Source organism: Mastigoproctus giganteus, chromosome 2 (assembly GCF_048544385.1).
Source record: "Mastigoproctus giganteus isolate SK-2022 chromosome 2, ASM4854438v1, whole genome shotgun sequence".
Lineage (NCBI taxonomy): Eukaryota > Metazoa > Arthropoda > Arachnida > Uropygi > Thelyphonidae > Mastigoproctus > Mastigoproctus giganteus.
This window is the reverse complement of record NC_143576.1, coordinates 199708154-199731615: the sequence shown is the minus strand read 5'-3', so window position 1 is coordinate 199731615 and position 23462 is coordinate 199708154. Positions and strand designations below refer to the sequence as shown.

Genomic DNA, 23462 nt, shown 5'->3' with positions numbered 1-23462 from the left:
CACTCCTTTCACTGTTTCCATTGGTGTACAGCAGATTTCCACTTGATAAACTTATAAGTGATTCATTTCTTCTTCTTGTTTCAGCCAAACCGATGATATTCCAATTCACATTTTCTAATTCCTTTTCCAGCTCTAATATCCTGTCTTCACCGATGAGTGTTCTTACGTTATAACAGGCCAAGTTCAATTTCCGTGCATGGCAGCCTGGTCGTACCCAGAGATTCTTAGCACCCTCTGCTTCCACTCTGATCCTCTCGCTGCCGTAAGAGGGAGAGTGAAAGCTGCTGGGGACTGAGGGCCATTTGTATTGTTGTGCTCTCATTGCTGGAGGGTTTGGTCTTTTCCTCTTCACGCTGACCAGGCGTCTTGAAGAGAACCACTCTACACGTTCGTTGCCACCTAAGTGACGTAACAGGGCTTACCATCGAGAAGGTGTGCATGAGTGGATTTTAGGGAGGCAGGCCAACCGGACTTCTCCTAAATCTTCTGTAATAGAGAGATATTGGATCCATCAGTGTTTTAGGCTGAGTGTCTGATAACACACAGGATACCTGTTCCCCTCTAAGCCCCTTTTCTTCATATGCAGTTTACTTATCAATTTCAAGGAGAGTTGCATCATCTAAGCCATTTGCACGTGAGTCAATGCAGTTATGTAAATTGGCAGTGTCCAAAGTTTTGAATCTCAAGTCTTTACTGATCTTCACAGTGTCTTCGGTAATTGTCTGAATTTGCGATTCAAAACCAGTGAAATCATTTGCCAAATGGGATAAAACATGCCAAGCAAAATGCACGTTGTTGGCAGTGATTTCTAGCCAATATGCAAATATATTTTCAATCGTATTTAAAGGCGTATTTAAAAAATAGCTCATGAACTCCTAGGCAAAAAGAAGAGCCAAGGATCAAAAACGACCAGGATTACAGAGAAAGGAAGAGCTGCTGTAGAGGAAAAGAAACTTGCATATCAGAAATGGCTGGGTGATAGGAATAATGAATATAGGAACATTTATGTTGAAAAAAAGAAAATAGCCAATCGGTTGGTAGTAGAAGTGAAAAATGAAGAATGGGAAAGGAAATGCACAACTATTAATAGCAAATTGGACTTCAAGCAATCAGCAGAATCATGGAAGGTCCTTAAAGACTTGATAAAACAGAATAAACAATACTGGTTTGCAATGAACACCTTTGAAAGACTGGACGGAGTACTATGAAGGACTTTTAAAAGAAGACCGGGAAGAGTTCAAGACGATGGAGGATTTTGGTGTAGAAGACTCGAGCTTAAAAGTTTCTGTTAGGGAAGTGGAACTCCTGCTAAAGGAAGGAAGGAATGGCAAATCACCTGGACCTGGAGGAGTTTACATGGAACTTCTGAAATATGGAGGAAGAGGAGTGGCTGTTCTGATACAAAAACTGTTAAATAGTATACTGGGAGGAGAAGAAATACCGAAAGAAATGATAACAGGATATATTACATCAATTTATAAGAAGGGCGATCGGAAAAGCTGTTCAAATTACAGAGGAATATGCGTCCTGAACTCTGCTGTTAAAGATCCTTGGAAAATGGACCAGGAACCATTTAGAAGCCCGAATCGAGGTATCAGAAGAACAAAGTGGTTTTTCAGCTGGGAGGTCATGCATAGATCATATCTCAGCAGCACGACAGATCCTTGAAAAATGCCAATCAAAAGGGAAAAAAATCATTATGATTTTCATTGACCTTGAAAAGGCATATGACAGTGTTCCAAGAAAACTCTTATGGGAAGCACTGAAAAAGGCAAATATTGATGGACTGATTAACATTATTAAGGCAATTTACAGGAATAATAGATGCAGAATTAAAGTGGGATCAGCTTTGCCACCTGAATTCCACACTTCAAAAGGCTTATTACAAGGTTGTTGCATGTCACCAACACTTTTCAAAATTTATATCGACACTGCCTAAGATCCTGGTCAAAAAAAATGTAATAAAATGGGATTGCCAATTAATAAGAACACCTATATTCACAATTTACTTTTTGCAGACGATCAGGTGGTGATAGCACAAGACTTAGAAGATGCAAAGTATGCATGTCGTTAATTGTTTGAGGAATATAAACAATGGGGTCTAAAAATCAACTTTAGCAAGACTGAAATGTTGTCTTCAGGGCCAGGACACGTTCTAAATATTGCAGGTTTTAAAATCAAACAAGTTGATAAATTCAAATATTTGGGATCAATCTTACAAAGTGATGGATCATCCCAAGCAGACATCAATAAGAGAATTACAGATGGCAGAAAGGCTATCGGCATGTTAAACTCTGTTCTGTGGAGCAAAAATATCCTACATAAAACAAAGAAACTTATATTTCAAATGATTGTACAAAGTCTTCTATTGTATGGAGCGGAAATCTGGACATTGAATAGGCGAGTGGAAAACAAATTGCTCTCCACAGAAATGAATTTTTGGAGACGCTCAGCAGGAACTTCTAGAAGAGACAGAAAACGGAATGAAGACATAAGGGAAAAAATGAAAGTGAAAAACACTATTATTGACACCATCAGGGCGCCTCCGTAGCCAGGTGGGAAGGAGCAGCAGTGTGTAGTACACGCTTCTTGATTAGACCGGGGTTCGAGCCCATCACCACCAAATACGGAGGATGCGGAAAGGTCAGGGAATGACCACCGCATATCCCGGAGCAATATGGCCTTAGTTGCTAATGCTCCTAAAAACCAAATAACAAACAAACAAACAACACCATCAGAGAAAAGCATCTAACACGGTATGGCCATGTAAAACAGATGCAAGAAAACAGATATCCAAAGGCTATCCTGGAATGGATACCTCCTGGAAGAAGGAGAAGAGGAAGACCTAGGAGGACATGGATGGATGGAGTACGGGAGTGCATGACAGCCCGAGGCTTAACCGACCAAGACACCTTGAACTGCACTTTATGGCGGGAAAAAATTCCTAACAAGAAATAACTTGTAGGCCGAGGAAACCCATTGTAAATAGAAACACTCCTCTTGAAGAAGAAGATTTAAAGGGGTAAAAATAAATTATGAAATGAAGTTATGAAAAGCTATCATGTTGTCTCATCAGGATGGAATTAAGAATACTGAACACTCTTGCATGCTGCCGCTAACTGCCTGATGGGAGCTATTGGCACGTGCCAAATGCTCCCATCAGTTCTCTACATACTCTACATATATACTGCCATCAGGCAGTATATATGTAGAGTATGTGTCTAGGCTATTGAATGAGTTTTAATATGTACAGTAAATTTTCGACTTAAACTTAATTGAAAACCGTGTTATAGTGAAACCCGTGCTGTTTGAAGCCATGCTAAGCGAGGTATTGCTGTATTTAGGTGACAAAAGTCTTGACTCAATTCTGTTTAAGTTTAAATGTGGATAAAAACTGCATGAATGTGTGAGAAAGTGAGACAGTAAAAATAACTAAGCATACAAAATAAACAAAATAACTAGTTTATTTACCTTCAAAAAATCCAGAGTGCTGCTCCTTTTTATGTTTCTCTAAAACATCAGGATCTCTTGTATAAAAACTGCACTGCTCATATGAACAATGAATTAAAGCCTGATTATGAATATAATAATAATGATTCTCCAAGGTTATTCTTGAATGGAAAATATCTGGGCACAAGATGCATTTCAAGACATCTGAAGTACCACTAATAAGAAACCAAAAAATGTAATTACAAAGCATACAAAATTCACATTAATGTCTTAAAAAAAATTAAAAGAAACTCGCAATACTTAAAACAAAACTATATTTAATTTTAAGAGTTATTAAAATGGGAAAAAACAAAATAATGTTAATATTAAATAAAAACTAACAAATTGCCAAATTTAGTAGATAGATTAAAAATTTAAGCCCAATTTACTTCAATATGTTGCTTAATTCATGGTATTCAATCTTTTCTGTTGACATAAAACCTCCATTAAAATTTAATCTTTTTTTTTTTTTTTTTTTTTTTTCAAAGCACACCTTGCAGTTTTCTGAAAGGAAATTAGCATTAGCATTGATAGTGGCAAATGATGTAAGAAAGCAAGCTTTTACAGCATTGGGGGGGGGAGGCAAACTTCTATAACTCTATTTTGCAACCGTCCTTCCTCAATTTAAATTTATGCCCCCTCATTCGTGCAGGCTGAGCAAGAGGAAAAATCCTGTTGCATTTAGCTTGCTCAAACCATTCAAAGCCTCAAACAAATCACCATGCAGGTGCCCAAGTCTCCAAATGCTGCAATTTGTAGAACTGAAGCCATTCTTGGTAAGAGGACTAATTTGTTCCCCTCACCAATATCGCTGCCCTTCTCTGTACTCATTCCAGCAGCTCTACATCCTTCCTAAAATGAGGCCTGCAGTAATCAAGATTTCGCATGACCACTGTCTTATACAACGGAACAACCACCTCCTTATCCCTGCTAGCAAAATTCCTGTATATCACTGACAAAGCCCCATGAGCTGTCCTGGTAACTTGTTTGCACTGGTCAGTGAAATTCATATTGAACTTCACAATTACCCCCAGGTTTTTTTTTCATTTCCACTACCCTGATTACCCATAATTTCCATGCAGTAACATATAGTTGGTATGTTACTCTGGAGTTACTGCTACTCATATGCAGTACTTTGCATTTTCCAAACTGCAGCTGCCATTTTTCAGCCCATTTGCCTAACTTTTCAAGATCCTGTTGCAGTAGTATACTGTCATTAACCGCCCTGCCAACCTTGGTATCATCTTCAAACTTTAACACTTAGCCCGATATGCCTTCATCAATATCATTAATAAATTTAGAAAACAAAAATGGGCAAAACACCAAACCCTGGAGTACTATACTGATAACATTAGTCCACAAATAGCAATGTCCATTGATTACTACTGTCTTCTCCCACTCAACCATCCCTTTAACCATAGCAGCAACTTGCTGTTAATGCTACACTGCTCCAATTGGTACAACAGTCTTTTATTTGTATAAGAAATAGAGAATTTACCTCAATATGAGGCAAACTTCTCTTATTCTTAAACTTAAGTCTTTTATGTGCAACAGTATCAAAAGCTTCCATGATATCCAAGTATATTATATCAAAATTATTTTTTGCATCCAATTCCTTTGTGACCACATCATACTATCCGATCAAACTGGTCAGACAAGATTTATCATTAACAAACTTCTGTTGTCTTAATTATAACTGCAGTCTTGTCTAGATGATCCTGCATTCATTTTTAACTAGTGACTCCATTATTTTACCTAGAACAGAAGTTAAACTAACAGGTCTGTAATTATTTGTCATGCTTTGATCTCCCTTTGTGAATTGGGGATAGATTCGTACATCTCCAATCCATGGGAACATCCCCTGAATCCAAGAATGCTCAGAAAACTATGACTAAGATTTTGCTTACCTCCTTTGCTGCCTTCCTTAATATAAGTGGCTAGATCTATCTTTCCTTGTTCCAAAAGGAAAGGAAGAAAAAATGCATGTTATTGTACTGTAAAACCTGATATGTATTTCATATGCTGTGTAGGCTTTATAAGGGCTACTAAGGGAATCAAAATCAAAGTGCACATATTTAAGAAAATTGGTCTAAACCACATAATGAATCAAAGTCAGGTGATGAACTGAAGGCAACTAAAAAAAAACATACCCAAAGCATTAATAAGATAGTCTGACCTCCATATAACGAAATCGAGTCTTCGCTTCAAAAAATTCGTTATAAAGAAATATGACCTTTTCAATAATGGAAAATACATACTGTAATTCAACTCAAAAATACAGCAAAATATGGGAAATAAATCAGAAATAAGGAGGAATGAAAAAATTCTTTTATTGAAAAATAATTAATTTATTAATACACATACAGCAGGCCATCGTTATAATGCGTTTCACTTTACGCTGATTCGCTATAACGCTGTTCTTATATTATAACCCGGTATCTGTCTATAACTCTCTTTTATCAGCATACAGACTGCATTTTTGGCATATTTAATGAAAACATTTCATCTGATGGAGTTGATAGCTTGAAAACGAATAGCAAAACAGCATTAAAACGTCTCCCACGCCGACTTGAGAAATTTTCCCACACTCTAATTTAATTGCAGTACAGTGACTTGTTACGTAGTTTCAAGATCAACATTTTAAAAAATGATCAAGTATATTGCTTGTAATATTATATGCATTTATCCAAAGTCTAGTCATCACTCAGTACAGTATTGCCGACCGGGTTAGCCAGGTGGGTAAAGTGCCTGCCTGGCAACCCAAAGGTCGCATCCCGCCTTAGGCTTGGATCACAGTAAAATGCAAAAACTTTGGGAGGTGCATTATGGCCACAGAAGCGGATGTGCCAACAATTAACAAAAAAAAAAGTACAGTATTAGACATCATGCGTAACGGACAGTTTACTCGAATATTTTATCATAATTAATGCAACCAACGCAGTTACATATTCAAAGAGTTAATAATGGCGGATAAGAATGAAAAAGCAACGTCTAAATGCAGTATGAAGACTACAAATGTGAGAAAAAGACTGAATTTGAAAATTAAATTTGACGTTTTGAAGCGAATCGATTCCGGTCAACGACAAGCGGATGTGTGCCATAATTTAGGACTGGCAGGTTTAATTGCAAGAACAATTATAAAAAATAAAGAATTAATTTTAGCAGCAAGAAAGACAGCCGTTCCACTGCAAGCAACTGGGGCTAGGCTGGCTATTAGGATTAAAATGGAGAGACTTTAACTAATTTTATTGAAGATAATATACAACACAGAATTCAGTTAAGCTAAATATTATAAAAAAGAGAGAGAGAGAGAGAGAGAGAGAGAGAGAGATTAGCCTATATGATAATCTGAAGAAAGCTCACCTAAAAAAAAAAAAAAAAATGTGGAACCATTTAAAACTAGTAAGGGCTGGTTGAATAGATTTCAAATCCAGGGAGAAGCCGGAAGTGCAGATCAAGGAGTTGAAATTTAAAAAAAAAGAACTTGTTAAAATTATTGAAGAGGGGTATTATGTGTTTATACTTATCAAAAAGTTTTTAACATAGATTAAGCAGAACTTTCTTGGAAATGAATGCCTAAAATCAGTTTCATATTGAAAGAATTAAAAAACATGCCAGGTTTCAAAGTGGCAAAGGATCAGTTGACTTTACTGTTGGGTGGTAATGCCGCAGAGGATTTTAAATTAAAACTCCTTTTAGTTTACCAGGAAGAGGGCCAAAGTACAACCCAAAATCGACACATTTTTCAAGATTAAATTCGTCAATTAAATTCATGGTTTTAATTGGAATTTTAAGTTTAATTTTGATACATAAGTAGTTACCACATAATTATATACGTATATAATGCACAATATTTGATATGTACAAATATTTGAATATTAAATATTTTGACCGACATTTGTGCATCTTTTCACTACCGTTTATTATTGATTAGGAAATATCCTATGGCACCTACCACAAATCACAAATACATATGTTACCTTATTGGATGCAGCGCTCGCTTAGCATGGATTCACTCAGTGCTCTGATTTTCCGGAACGAATTATCAGCGTTAAACGGGGGTCACCTGTATTAAGAAACGACTACTTACATGATGCGCACAATATATTAGTACACTTAAGAATTATGTCATTAAATATTTGGTCAATTTTTGTTGTACATCAGATTTTACTGTACATCATTCATAAAAATGTTTGCATTTGTTTAAGCACTCAAATATATTTTCTGGCATATTTTCTTCACACTGAAGGCTTCGACAAAGTTTCAAATGCTGCCAACATTTCATGTTTGGAAGGTTTAATATTGCCCTGAATTTCATACATCGGATATTCAGCTACTATGACATCATTATTGAGTCCTAAAAATTCTTCAAGAACAATTCCTCCACTGATCAAACCTCTCACTTGGAGTTCTTCCCAAGATTGATCAATGTCATGTAGCATTTCATCCCTCTCATTGCTGTTAATTGGCATTTTAGCAAAACCTGCTTTTGCGAAACAATTCTTAATCGCTGTTTCCCTTGCATCTTGACTCCGAACTTTTGCCAACTCTGATATGCATATCCGCAAATCTATAACAGAATATATAGGTTGGTTGGTTTCTATTCTCAGTACAATTTTTTTCAGTATGCACCTTCAGTAGTGCATTTTCAAATTCTTGATAATGCCTTGATCTATTGGCTGCAGTATAGATGAGGTATTTGGAGGGAAGAAAACAAACTTCACACTTGTAAGTTTCGAAATTACCGAGTGAAGGTGGGCAGGGCAGTTGTCGACAATCAAAGTGATTTTTCTGTTTTCTTTCGTCATCTTTCTCGGTAATTTTAAAATCCACTGTTCAAAAATTTCACTTGTCATCCAAGCTTTTTTGTTGTAGTCCAACTGTAATGAATTGACTCCTTTGAAACATCAGGGTTGTTTACTTTTGCCTATTACCAAAAGCTTCAGTTCTTCATTACCAGCCATATTTGCACCAACCAAGACTTTAATTCTCTCCATACTATTTTTACCACCTACACATTTATCACCTTTAAAAGTCAGTGTCTTGTTCGACAAACATTTAAAAAAATAGACCCTGTTTCATCAATGTTAAATATTGTCTTTGGGCTCGCAGACCTCCATAATTTTTTTCAAAACTGATTCTTTCCAATGGGTACAGTCTTCTTCAATTACAACTCCACTTTCACCAGAAATAACTTTTTCGAGTAAGCCACAGTCTTTACTTTTTAAATTTGTCCAGCCAACCAGCTGTGTTTGTCATTATCGATTGCTTATTATTTTATTTTTTTACCACTTTAAATTTTACAGTTAAAAAAAAAAAAAAAAAAAGCAAGTGAACAGAAATAGTTTGTGCATGTGTGCACACGCGAGCGTACAAAAAAAAAAATTACGTAATTCTGAAGTTATGCAACTCGGGGACTAACTATATGTCTAATGTAGTAATAACACTATGCACTGATTATGCTATTAAGTTTGTTATTATTTAAGAGGAGCAATCATTTAATTTGTGGACTGGTGCAAGTTTACTGTGCAAACTTTCCATAACTGCCGCTAGAGGTGCTCTTCCTGATAGCTACTGAGCAGACTGTGTGTGCATGCCAGTACTTATGAAGCTAGTGCTGTGTGAAGAGTTTTTTTTAGCTGTGTCACTGATGATCGTCTTGAAGCAAGTATCATGTTGGACATACAGACTGTGTGTCAGATGGGGCTTAAATGCATCGGAAACAGTTAAAGAGATGAATGAAGTGTATCGTATTGAGTGTCTTGGTAGGACAGCCATATTTAAATGGCACAAGCAATTCATTGAAGTCTGTAAATCTGTTGCAGATGATTCAAGACATGGTCAGCCTTCCTTCTCATCAACTCCTGAGCAAATTGTAAAAGCCCAGGATATCTTGGATGAAGACAAGTGAATTACACTTCGTAAATTAGCTGTCAGAATGTCCATTTCATATGGTAGTGCTCACTATATTGAAGATCACCTGAAAATGTTGCGAATCTGTGTCCGCTAGATTCCACATAATTTGACTCCAGAACAAAAACAGCAAAGAGTAGACTTGGGCAAAGAAATGCTTGACTGTTTTGAAACAGAGTCAAAATGTCTTAAATTGAATAGTGACTTGTGATGAACCTTGGATTTTTCACTGTGATCCAGAGACAAAAAGAGCAGTCGAGTGAGTGGAAACATTACAATTCGCCAAGACCTAAGAAATTTCAAGCTTCTCATTGAGTGACAAACAAATGGATCTTGTGTTTTTTAACATCTAACATTTTAGCATTCTTGTTACATATATTGTGCCTCGTGGAACAACTATGATTAAGGAAGCATAGTCTGAGGTTCTCAGAGTCAAACTTTGTCATGCCATTTGTGAGAAATGTCAAGAACTTTTCGGTGTGAAGTGGTTTCTCCATCAAGACAATGCCAGGCCCCATACAGCTAATACTGTGCAGCCAATGATCATTGTCATAAGTGCCAAGGTTCTGCCACATTGCCCTTATTCACTGAACTTAGCCACATGTGATTTCTTCCTGTTTCTACACCTGAAGAAAGCTCTGAAAGGCAAGCATTTTGCATCCGACAATGATGCTCACAGAGCTGTTTTGTTTGTTTGTTTGTTTGTTTGTTTCGGGATTTATTGGGCGCATCGGCAACTATGACCATAGTGCACCAACTCACAGAGCCACAATAGAAGCACTTTGCAGTCTTTCAAAAATGGCTTGCAAGAAGTGTTTAATGCGTGGGAATTACAGTGATGAAAGTGTGTAAAGTTCAAGGAAGAGTATTTTGAGAAGGAGAAATCCACAGAAGATTCGGATGATGACAATTAAGTTAAGATCTTGCACCAGTCTGCAATTTAAATGATCACCCCTCGTATACGTAATTAAAATTCAAATATTCTTATCAATACAAAAATATGGCAGCAGAAGTCAAATGTAGTTCCTTAAGCAATTATAAACGCTAAGTAACAGACAAATTCACCAATATACAAAATTAGAAGTGTAGTTATTATTTCTGATTCTCTGAATGAGAAATAATAACTACACTTCTAATTCTAAATGAAAAGTTAAATATAATATCAATCCTATTCCAATTTGCCAGTTAAGCAGCAATAATGCTACTAAGTTTGTGTTATATGTATTAGGCTATACTGGTATGCTTGAAAGTTACAAGTTAATTATAATATATAACAAATGATTCAACTAGTGCCAACTTAAGTGATTTAAACTTTTGAGCTACCTATTTACCACAATTTAAAAAATTAGAATTCCCCTGCCACTCACACTCTATAAATATAACAATGGCAGAAAGATTCAAACAATACAAAGGTTCTACGTATATTAAGCATACTGAGTCCTATTTAGGCCTGATGATAGGATTTGGAAAGAATCCTGAAACATCACCAGATAGCAATTAAGTATCATTATTGTACCTGCAAATGATATAAGTATATAAATAAAAATACCCAATTTATTTTTCCAATCCAAATGATATACATTGATTGGTCACTGAATTATGACCATCTATCTAATACCATGTTAGGCCACCATTCACATGGATAACAGTCATTCAACTAGGCGTGTTGTTTGTTTGTTTGTTATTTGGAGCATTAGCAACTAAGGCCATATTGCTCCGGGGATATGCGGTGGTCATTCCCTGACCTTTCCGCATCCTCCGTATTTGGTGGTGACGGGCTCGAACCCCGGTATAATCAAGAAGTGTGTGCTACGCACTGCTGCTCCTTCCCACCTGGCTAGGGAGACGTCTCATCATTCAACTAGGCATTCCACTAGATATCTGAAGATGTCCATAGGGATCTGCAGCCATGCTGCCTGCAAAACCTTCCACAGTGTCGGAATAGATGAGTGAGTGAGGCTGAACCATATGAAATTAGTGATGTTGTAATTACAGATGATTGTGTGTCCATACATCTTCCCGTTCCAAAACATCCCACAGGTGCTCAATCGGATTGAAGTCAGGAGAATCTGGAGGCCAATCAAGATGGGTGATACCTTTGCTGTATTCCTCAAACCACTTGTGCATAGTGTAGGCCCAATGACATGACACATTACTGTCTCAGAAGATCCCATTTCAGTATGAAAAAAAAATGCAATGTGATAGGGTGCACATGGTCTCCTAAGAGCTGCCTGTAGAATTCACCAATGAAATGAAATGATGGTCCATACACACCAGGAGTCCTAGTTCTTACCAGAAAAACATGCCCCACATTAAGCAACCACTGCCACCTACCTGTATAATGGGCACTATGCATGATAGGGCTATGGACTTATCCATCAGCATGTTGCACCAGGTATTTGAACTCATCTGACTAGCACAATCATTTCCACTTCTCCAGTGTCCAACCAGGATGTTGTTGACACTACAGTACTCGCCATTGATGATGATCAGCAGTGAGGTGTATCTTGGGTCATATTCTGTGAAATCCTATACATCTCAGTATGGTGCATCATCATTTGGGATATTGTTTTTGCATTCCCCACATGGTATTGCGATGTCAACTGTTGCACAGTGACCCGCATTGGGCCCATACAATGTACTGCACTCACTGCTTACCACAAACATCCACCTTGCATAATCCTTTACAATTCTGTTGGCAGGAGGTGGTTTTACCCATTCAACACTATTCTTTGTACACCTTAGCCAAAAGCAACTGATATGTACCATTTCTGATAAGAAAGCACCCAACACACAAGCTCCCACAACCGTGCCTTTTTGAAACTCTATAATATATCTTGACTACATCCCATAACTGTTACTTTTTCTCTTTGACTTGCATGACCAGATGTAAATTACCACTACTCTAGCACAGGAAGCTGTGTGACTTTTTATACAGATCAGAGCTTTGTGCACTGGGTGTGGGAAAATCTTAGTTAACCCTGCCAATGTTGCAGATGAATTGAATTAGTACTTTGCATTGGTCTTTACTGACGAAAGACCATTCATGCTGAGAAGAGGCTGTGCGAGTGAGGCTGAGCCATATGAAATTAGTGATGTCATAATTACAGATGATTGTTATTAGAAAAACCTTTGAGCATAAAGGCAAGTAAAGCTCCCAAAGTTGATAACATATACCTTGTAGTTCTGAGGGAGAGCACAAGGGAGTGTACAGAACCATTGAGGTTAATTATGAAGGCATTTTTGGGCTCAGAGGAGATTCCTTTGGATTGGAGAAGTGCCAATGTATCGCCAATAAATAAAAAATTCTAAAAGTGAAATTGGTAACTACAGACTGGTTAGTTTGATTTCAGTGGTAGCAAAAATCTTGGAGGCAATGATTAAGAGGGCAATCCAGGGATATTTAGATAGATGTGGCATTCTGAAAAACACACAACGTGGCTTTGTAATGGGTAATCACACTTAACTAACTTAGTAGGCTATTTTGTAACAGTTATTCACGAGCTGGATTTAGGGAATAATTTCGACATAGTTTATTTGGATTTTACCGAAGCATTTGACTCGATCCCTCATTAGAAGTTATTGTATAAGCTTGACCAGGTTGGGATTACTGGTAAGATTCTAAGATGGATTGGTGGTGGCTGCAGGGCAGAAGGCAAGGTGTTGTGATTAACAGATATTCTTCAGATTGGTATAATCAGGAGTCTGGTCCCTCAAGGATAGCTTCTTGAACCACTGTTGTTTCTCATTTTCATAAATGACACTGACAAGGGGATAGAAGGCGTGATGTCAAAATGTGCAGATGTAAATAGTGGTAGAGTCGTTAATGATCAGTGCCAAGCAGCACTCCAAGATGACTTGAACAGACTTCAGAGATGGTTAGAGAAGTGGAAGCTATGTTTTAATGCAAGGTCTTACACTTGGGGAATAGCAACCCACAAATAAATTATACACTTGGTGGGGTTGAATCAAAAACAGTGGAGGAGGAAAGGAAGCTGGGGGTTACAATACGGGCAGATATGAAGTTTTCTGAACAGCATAAACAGGCAGCCAGAAACGTCTGTTGTGTCCGATTGATGATTTATTGAATGTTATCCTGTAGAGATAGGGAGGTCATAATCCCACTGAAAAAGGCAATTGTAAGACCACATTTGAGATATTGTGTTCACGAATGGAGACCTCGTCTGAAAAAAAGACATTGAGCTTCTTGAAAGGGTCCAAAGACGGGCAACTCAAATGGTGAGATTGGAAGAAGGATGACTGTATGAGGAAAGACCCCCGATTATGTGGGTTACAGAGCTTGGCACCTCAGAGGTGATCTGATTGAGATTTATAAGGCTCTGAGAGGGATTAGTAAAAATGAATGAAGGTGGAATTCTCACTGTTATGAAGAATTTCAGAACTAGGAGTCATACATTCAAATTAGAGGGTTGGGTTTAGATTAGGTTGTAAGACGTTTTCTTTTAGCCAGTGAGACGTTGATATGAGGCTGACAGTTTGAATAAATTCAAAGATCAAGTGGATAGTTACCTGTGTGAGGAGGGAAATACACAATTTGTATTTTCTTATCTACTTTTTTTTTTCCAGTGCAGCAAAGGCCTGTGGCTTCTTTGCACTATATGGAAAATATTATTACTATGCTGACTAGTCCATTACAGATGGGACAGTTATAATTCAGTGACTATTGGGCATATATTAAGAGTGTCTTAATATATTAGCATTAGCATTAGTAGAGGCAAATGATGCAAGAAAGCAAGCTTATTCAGCATCAGCCAAAAAAAAAAAAACACACCACTCCCATTTCACCCCTCCGTTCGCTCGAAATACCTGTCCAGTTGAGCCTTAAATTTGTTTAGGCTTTCAACTTCAACAACAAGTGATGGAAGTCGGTTCCACCAACCAACCACCCGCTGGCCAAAGGCAAATTTCCGCACATCTATCCGACATCCGTCCTTCCTCAATTTGAATTTATGCCCTCTGAGCTGATTATTCTGAGCAAGATGAAGAATTCCATTGGCATTGAGCATGCTCAAACCATTCAAAGCCTTATACACCTCTATCAGATCACCTCGCCGGTACCTAGTCTCCAGACTCTGTAATTTGCAAAACTTAAGCCTTTCTTCGTAAGAGCAACCCTTTGTTCCATTCACTAATCTTGCTGCCCTTCTCTGTACCCATTCCAGCAGCTCTACATCCTTCTTGAAATGAGGCCTCCAGACCTGTATACAGTACTCAAGATGTGGCCTAACCATTGCCTTATACAATTTTTTTATATACATTCTTTTATATATATTTTATATACATTCATATGTTTTTATCTTAATGGACATTAATCATATATCATTTTCTAACCATATTAGAATAAAAAATTATTAGTAAGTACTGCAATCCATTAGCATTTTGAATTCTGAAATAAGCAAAATTCAAAAAAATGAACTTTTTTTTCATAAATAAAAAAGAAAATTGTGTCTATCAGACCAGGCAACATCATTTTTGTTGACTGATGACTTATTTTCACTTCTCTGTTTCACACATTTAACTTGCACCCCATAGAGTTGCAGAGGAAGTTCATGCTAATAACCTCAAAGAATACTGTCTCCACGTGATGGAGATCTGTATTAGTTAACTTTAATCTTTCTGAAACTCAGTCCTGTCTTATTTCTCATAAATAGGTCTACTGCTCCATGCACATCTTCAGTGACACTCTAGGTTTCTAGACAAAATCATATGGGGGATTATCCTGACTTCTTATCTCTCTTGTAATAATTAACATCACAAATATTGCTTCCATGCATCAAAAAAAAAAAAAAAAAAAAGGAAAGAAAAGAAAAGTGGGTCTTATTTTTTGCTTTCAGTGTTACTTTTCTTCTTAAAAAGACTACTGACTCTACAAATCTCTAATCTACAATTACCATATTATTCCTAGGAACTTTAAAGGTTCTGGGGGTACTATCCTCCAAACCTCTGAAGTTCCTGGACTGTTGCTCAAAAGGGAGCAGTTAGGTTAATTAATGATCTCTCTCTCTCTCTCTCTCTCTCATGAGTCCCCCCACTCAGTGCTCCATGGATTTCAGTTTTTATTGCATACATTTTATACAGATACTTTTTTGATACACTTATCCGGAACTGGCATCTAATTCTACCAATCTCTTCCAAACTAGTCCAAACATTTGCCTCCATCAGTCAACATCCATTCACCGTCCAACTCCAAATTACCAGAACTAACTCTGTGGTTTTTCTTATTTCTCTTACTTCTATTCACTGGACCAATTAACTACTGCCAAGAAATTTACTGTTGGAAAAAACTTCCCTCTGTTGATCTGTTGTTGAGAATGCGGGTAATCTGAATAAGGAAGTAAGCAAACCCTTAGCCATAACTTTGAGAGCTTCCTTGGACTCAGGGGAGGTACCCATGGACTGGAGATGTCAAATGTGACCCCAATTCACAAAGGAGGATCGAAGGCTGACACCAGTAATTATAGACCTGTCAGTTTAACTTGTGTTCCCAGAAAATTAATGGAGGCACTGGTTAAAGAAGCACTGCAGGATCATCTAGACAAGACTTCAGTTATAGCTCGGACACAGCATGGTTTTGTTAAGGGAAAGTCTTGCCTGACCAATTTTATTGGATACTATGATGCAGTCACAAAAGAACTGGATGCAGGGAATAACTTTGATATTATATACTTGGATCTTAGAAAGGCTTTTGATACGGTTGCACATGGAAGACTGCTGCACAAATTGGAGCAGTGTGGCATTGGAGGCAAATTGCTGCTATGGATAAAGGGGTGGTTGAGGGGGAGAAGACAGAGTGGTAATCAATGGACACTGCTCATCGTGGACTAATGTTGACATCGTGGACCCTCAGGGTTCAGTATTGGGTCCATTATTGTTTTCTGTATTTATAAGTGATATTGATGATGGTATATCAAGTTTAATGTCCAAGTTTGCAGACGATATGAAGGTTGGCAGGGTTGTCAAGGACACTACTGACACTATGCTACTGCAACAGGATCTGGAAAGGTTGAGCAGATGGGCTGTGAGGTGGCAAATGAAGTTTAACATTGACAAATGTAAAGTACTACATATGGGAAACAGCAACCCCAGAGCGATGTATCAACTCTGTGGTACTACACTGACAGTGGTAGAGAATGAAAAGGACCTGGGGGTGGTTGTGCAGGCAGATATGAAGTTCTCTGAGCAGTGCAGACGGGCTGCAAGAGTAGCTCATGGTGTATTGTCAATGATATATAGGAATTTTTCTAGCAGGGATAAGGAGGTGATTATTCCCTTGTATAAGACAATGGTCAGACCACACCTAGAGTACTGTATACAGGCCTGGAGGCCTCATTTCAAGATGGATGTAGAGCTGCTGGAACGAGTACAGAGAAGGGCAATAAGAGTAGTGAATGGAACAAAGGAGTGTTCTTATGAAGAAATGCTTAAGTTTTGCAAATTACAGTGTCTGGAGACTAGGCACCAGCGAGGTGATCTGATAGAGGTGTATAAAGCCTTGAATGGCTTGAGCATGCTCAATGCTGATGGGATTCTCCCTCTTGCTCAGAATAATCACCTGAGAGGGCATAAATTCAAATTGAGGAAAGATAGATGTAGGATAGACGTGCGGAAATTTGCCTTTAGCCAGTGTGTGGTTGGTTGGTGGAACAGACTTCCATCCCTTGTCGTGGAAGTTGATAGCCTAAATAAGTTTAAGGCTCAGCTGGACAGGTATTTCGAACGAACAGAGGGGTGAAGAGGAAGTGGTTATTTTATTTATTTTTTTATTTATTTTATTTTATTATTATTTTTTTTTTGGCTGATGCTGCATAAGGTTGCTTTCTTGCATCAAATGCCTCTACTAATGCTAATGCCAAAAATGCTAATTCAAGGTTGTAGTGGGTATGGACAAGTTATGTGCGGAAGTTTTTTTTTTTTTTTTTTTTTTATCATGCTGTATAAGCCTGCTTTCTTGCATTATTTGTCACCACTAATACTAATTCCTTCCTTCACATGTACCCAAAATTACAATCTACAGAAATTCAAATCTATAAAAAGTATCTTCTGTATTCTCATCCTTCAATGGTACTAATGACTATAGGTTATGATGCCTTTTGTGTTTCGGTTTAAAAAAATAATAATAAAATAACACTATGAATATTTTACGATATTGCCAATGGTATCTAATGGTAATATTTTTGTGAAGGTACTAGTCCTTTGGAATTTGAAGAAATTGCACACAGATAGCCAATGAGTTTCTGAAAATTAATTTATGTTTTTTATATGATTGAATATTTCACCATAATATTGTTGTTGTTGTTTTGGTTTTTAGGAGTATTTGCAACTAAGGCCATATTGCTCCGAGGATATGCGTGGTTATTTCCTGACCTTTCCGCATCCTTCGTATTTGGTGGTCACGGGCTCGAATCCTGGTCTAATCAAAAGTGTATGCTACGCACTGCTGCTCCTGCCCACCTGGCTACGGAGGCACACCATAATAATGTGAAAACCCACAGAATTCCAGCTATCGGTACTATAGCAAATGCAAGAAGATCGAGCTTACTACCATTTTTTAACAGATTGCACTAACAGAAAAGCACAATAAACTGGAAACTGCAAATTGTTTTTATTGTTTTATGATAGTGACCTATAGAAATGTGCTTTAGAAAAATATCACGAAGGCGATAACAACTTACGATTCAACAGTGGGGATTCACAAAAAAAGAATGGAAACGTTAAAAATTACATCTAACATAATTAGGGGTTGCTGCTTCCCATATGTGGTACTTTACATTTGTCAATGTTAAACTTCATTTGCCACCTCTCAGCCCATCTGTTCAGCATAATAGCAGGGTTTTCCCAGCACAAAAGCTCAAAAATACTGTGATATGGGAGATTTCCAGCAATTCTCAAACCACTCTTTCACTCTTGTTAGAGTGAAACCTTGTTGTAGAAGTTCCGTGTTATACGAAAGTTGCCTGTATATCCTGATTAACTAGAGAAAATTGTTCTCTGCTGTACTTTACTATGCAAAAAAATGTGGAAGGCATTATCAAAAGTTTAAATGAACAGAGACACCTAAATATGCATGCAACTTTGGTAAACAGGAAGGTATAGTGCTGCTAAAAAGTCACTCCACAATTTTCCTAAATTTGTTGTTGCTCACTTCCAAACTTATCAGATGCCATGACACCATACTTGAAAAAAGAAACAAGATAGGTAAAATCTTCCCGTGTAGAGATACTGGGACTGATTTCGAAGGTTTCCAAAGATTTTCTTTTGAAATTGATAAGAATCCCATAAATCTATTCACCTTATTAGAAGCAGAAAGAACATTCTCTCTCTCTCTCTCTCTCTCTCTCTCTCTCTCTCTCTCTCTCTCTCTCTCTCTCTCTCTCTCATGACACATGTTTTCTCTGATAGAAGGCAAAAGTATTCAAATTTGGAGAAAGGTTTTGCTACCAGGTGAAACAAATTAGCATTAGTAGAGGCACATGATGCAAGAAAGCAAGCTTATGCAGCATCAGCCAAAAAAAAAAAAAAAAAAAACAAGCTCCCATTTCACCCCTCCGTTCGTTCTAAGTACCTGTCCAGCTCAGCCTTAAATTTATTTCGGCTATCAACTTCTACAAAAAAGGATGGAAGTCTGTTCCACCAACCAACCACCCGCTGGCTAAAGGCAAACTTCCGCACATCTATCCTACATCTGCCTTTTCTCAATTTGAATTTATGCCCTCTCAAATGATTATTCTGAGCAAGAGGAAGAATTCCATCAGCATTGAGCATGCTCAAAGCATTCAAGGCTTTATACACCTCAATCAGATCACCTCGCAGGTGCCTAGTCTCTGTACACAGTAATTTGCAAAATTTAAGCCTTTCTATGTAAGAGCAACCAACTCTTTGTTCCATTCACTAAACTTGTTGCCCTTCTCTGTACTCGTTCCAACAGCTCTACATGCTTCTTAAAATGAGGCCTCCAGACCTGTGTACAGTACTCAAGGTGTGGCCTGACCGTTGCGTTATATAAGGGGATAATCACCTCCTTATCCCTGCTAGAAAAATTCCTGTATATCATTGACAAGACACTATAAGCTAGTCTTGCAGACCGTCTGCACTGCTCAGAAAACTTCATATCTGCCTGCACAATTACCCCCAGGTTCTTTTCATTCTCTACCACTGTAGGTTTAGTACCACAGAGTTGATACGTCACTCTGGGGTTGCTGCTTCCCATATGTAGTACTTTACACATGTCAATGTTAAACTTCATTTGCCACCTCTCAGCCCATATGCTCAACCTTTCCAGATCCTGTTGCAGCAGCATAGCATCAGTAGTGTCCTTAACAACCCTATCAACTTTGGTATTGTCTGCAAACTTGGACATTAAGCTTGATATACCATCATCAATATCATTTATAAATACAGAAAACAACAATGGACCCACTACTGAACCCTGAGGGACTCCACTAATAAACAGTCCACGATGAGCAGCGGCCATTGATTACCACTCTCTGTCTTCTCCCACTCAACCATCCCTTTATCCATAGCAGCAATTTGCCTCCAATGCCACACGGTTCCAATTTTTGCAACAGTCTTCCATGAGTAACAGTATCAAAAGCCTTTCTAAGATCCAAATATACGATATCAAAGTTATTCCCTGCATCCAGTTCCTTTGTGACCACATCATAGTATCCAATCAAATTGTTCAGGCAAGACTTTCCCTTAACAAAACCCTGCTGTGTCCGAGGTATAACTGAAGTCTCGTCTAGATGATCCTGCAGTGGTTCTTTAACCAGTACCTCCATTAATTTTCCTGGAACAGTAGTTAACCTCACAGGTCTATAATTACTCATGTTGCCCTTTGTCCTCATTTGTGAATTGAGGTCACATTTGCACATCTCCAGTCTATGAGTACCTCCCCTGAGTCCATAATTATGGCTAAGGGTTTGCTTACTTCTTTGCTGCCTCCTTTAATATAACTGGAGAGATCCCATCCACCCCGGGTGCGTTTTTTATGTTTATCTTCAACAATTTCTCCTCCACTTTCCTCTCAGTTATTACAAGATCATCCAGCTCACTGCCATCATCCAGCTCACTGCCAGAGTTTAATTCACCTCTGGCATTCCTCTCCCTGATTAACTCCTCATGGGTAGATGCAAAATACTCATTTAGTTTGTTAGCCACCTGAGCAGGATCATCAACAGTTGAACCATCCAGTGGACCAATTTGATTCACCCCTTTCCTTCTAGAGTTTGCATAGGTAAAGAACTCTTTGTTTTTCTTTGCATCCTTTACCAAGGATTTCTCATAATCTGTCTTTGCCTGCCTAATCTCCTTTGTGACTTGGTTACAGACAGCTTATATCTATCATAGGCTTCCATGTCACCCTTTAATTTTTATGTATCCCATGTATTTTTCTTCTCTGCCACATGTTTCATTAGTTCATCTGACATCCATTTAGGCCTAAACCTTGAACAATATTTCTTAGTTCGTATGTAAAGCCGATTAGCTTCCAAGATAAATTCTTTGAATGCTTCCCATTTTGAATTTGCTGTTGGTAACATCATCAGTTGGTCCCACTGTATAGAATTTAAATACTGTCTCAGACCATCGTAGTCGCCTTTATGAAAGCAAAAACCCTTCCCTTTACCCCTGATGGTAGTTACCTCTTTGAGTAAATCCCACTTCAGCACACTGTGATTACTGCCACCTAGTGGTTCCGTTATATGCAGATTCTTAATGCATGAAGAATCACTACTTATAATCAGATCAAGAGTATTACTCCCTCTAGTTGCCTCCCGAACATGCTGATGTAGAAAACAATCATCCAATAAATCCACAAAAGCCTTGCTAGTGTGTGAGTAACCAACCCACAAATTCCAGTTAATATCTGGGAAATTAAAATCCCCCATTATAAGACTCTGATTTACAGGCCCACTATTTCCCTGTACAGTTCCTTATTATACTCAGTCATTAGGCCTATAACACACTCCTACTCTCAATTTTGATCTCCCAATGCTTATGTCCCACTAAACTGGCTCGACACTGCACTGTCCAGTGATGTCGACTGGCTTCACTTCCTTGGATTTTGTGTTTCTTAACTAATAGTATAACCCCTCCTCCCTTCCTATCTGTCTATCCTTCCTGTACACATTGTACGCCCCAAATTCCAGTTCTGCATTCCTTATATCTGTGTGACACCATGTCTCTGATATCCCAACAATATCTGCCTTTGATGTTCTGAGCAATACCTCAAATTCATAAAATTTATTTACCAAACTCCTAGCATTGGTGTACATGCAAGTATACATGCACCTGTTCTTATTCTTAGCTAACCTAACACAACCCATGTGTTTACTTGTACCGCAATGACTCCCAGCTGGCTCTGAAATACCCTGCATCTTGTTTTCCAGGCTGCTGCTCATTCCAATAGATGCAAGAATCACTTTCATCTTTCACCAGATGAAGAGAGAGTAATACTCTTGATCTGGTTATCAGCAGTGATCATTCGTGTATTAAGAATTTGCAGATAAAGGAACCACTAGGTGGCAGTGATCACAGTGTACTGATGTGGGATTTACTTAAAGATTTAATTACCATCAGGGGTAAAGGAAAGGGTTTTTGCTTCCGTAAAGGTGAGTACAGTGGTCTCAGACAGTTTTTAAATTCTGTACAGGGGGATCAACTGACGATGCTACCAACAGTAAATTCTAAGTGGGAAGTATTCAAAGAATTAATCGTGGATGCTACTAAAAGTTTCATACCTATTAAGAAATATTGTTCAGGGTTTAGGCCTAAATGATTATCTAATGAGACTCTTAAGAGAGAATAAAAATGCATGGGGTGCTTACAAATTATCAAGCGAATCAGAAGCCTATGGCAGATATAAGCTAATCTAATCAGGTCACAAAGGAGGTTAGTAGGCGAAGGCAGATTACGAGAAATCCTTGGCAAAAGATGCTAAGAAAAACAGCAAGGATTTCTTTACTTATATAAACTCTAAAAGGAAGGGGATGGATCTGATTGGTCCACTTGACATCGATGGTTCGACTGTTGATGATCGTGCTCAGATAGCAAACAAACTGAAAGAGTATTTTGCATCTACATTCACACATGAGGAATTGAGAGCATGAATAACTGAGAGCAAAGTGGAGGAGAAATTGTTGAAATTAAACATAAGAAAATCACCTGGGGTGGATGGGATCTATCCAGTTATATTAAAGGAGGCGGCAAAGCAGCTAAGCAAACCCTTAGCCATAATTATGAGAGCATCGTTGGACTCAGGGGTGGTTCCCACGGACTGGAGATGTGCAAATGTATCCCCAATTCACAAAGGGGGATCGAAGGGTGACACGAATAATTACAGACCAGTTAGTTTAACTTCTGTTCCGGGTAAAATAAAGGAGTCACTGGTTAAAGATGCATTGCAGGATCATCTAGACAAGACTGCAGCAATAATTCAGATACAGCATGGGTTTGTTAAGGGAAAGTCTTGTCTGACAAATTTGATAGGATATTTATAAGATGTGGTTACAAAGGAACTAGTGCAAAAAATTATTTTGATATCATATATTTGGATTTCAGATAAGCTTTTGACACTGTTGCGCATGGAAGACTATTGTACAAATTGGAGCAGAATGGTATTAAGGGTAAGTTGCTACAATGGATAAAAGGATGGTTAAGTGGGAGAAGACAGAGGGTGGTAATCAATGGGTGCTGCTCTTCGTGGACTAATGTTATTAGTGGAGTCCCACAGAGTTGGGTGTTGGGTCCACTGCTGTTTTGTATATTTATCAATTATATTGATGAAGGTATATCAGGCTTAATGTCGAAGTTTGCAGATGATACAAAGGTTGGCAGGGTTGTTAATGACAGTAATGGCAGTGTGCTACTGCAACAGGATGTAGATAATTTGGGCAGATGAGCTAAGAAGTGGCATCTGAAGTTTGACAAATGCAAAGTACCTTGACAAAGGCAAAGTACTGCATATGGGTAGAAGTAACCCCAGAGAAACGTACCAACTGTGTGGTTCTACACTAATGTGATAGAAAATGAAAAAGACCTGG

General features: G+C 38.1%; 1 protein-coding gene across 1 annotated transcript in view; it reads right to left on the bottom strand.

Moving 5' to 3' along the window:
• Positions 1 to 23462, bottom strand: part of LOC150089905 (uncharacterized) — a 268835-nt gene that overhangs the window by 36244 nt on the left and 209129 nt on the right. The window contains exon 5 of the mRNA XM_090390125.1: positions 3472 to 3665. Within this exon, the coding sequence (XP_090246251.1) occupies positions 3472 to 3665 (194 nt within the window). The remainder of the gene's footprint in view (positions 1 to 3471; positions 3666 to 23462) is intronic.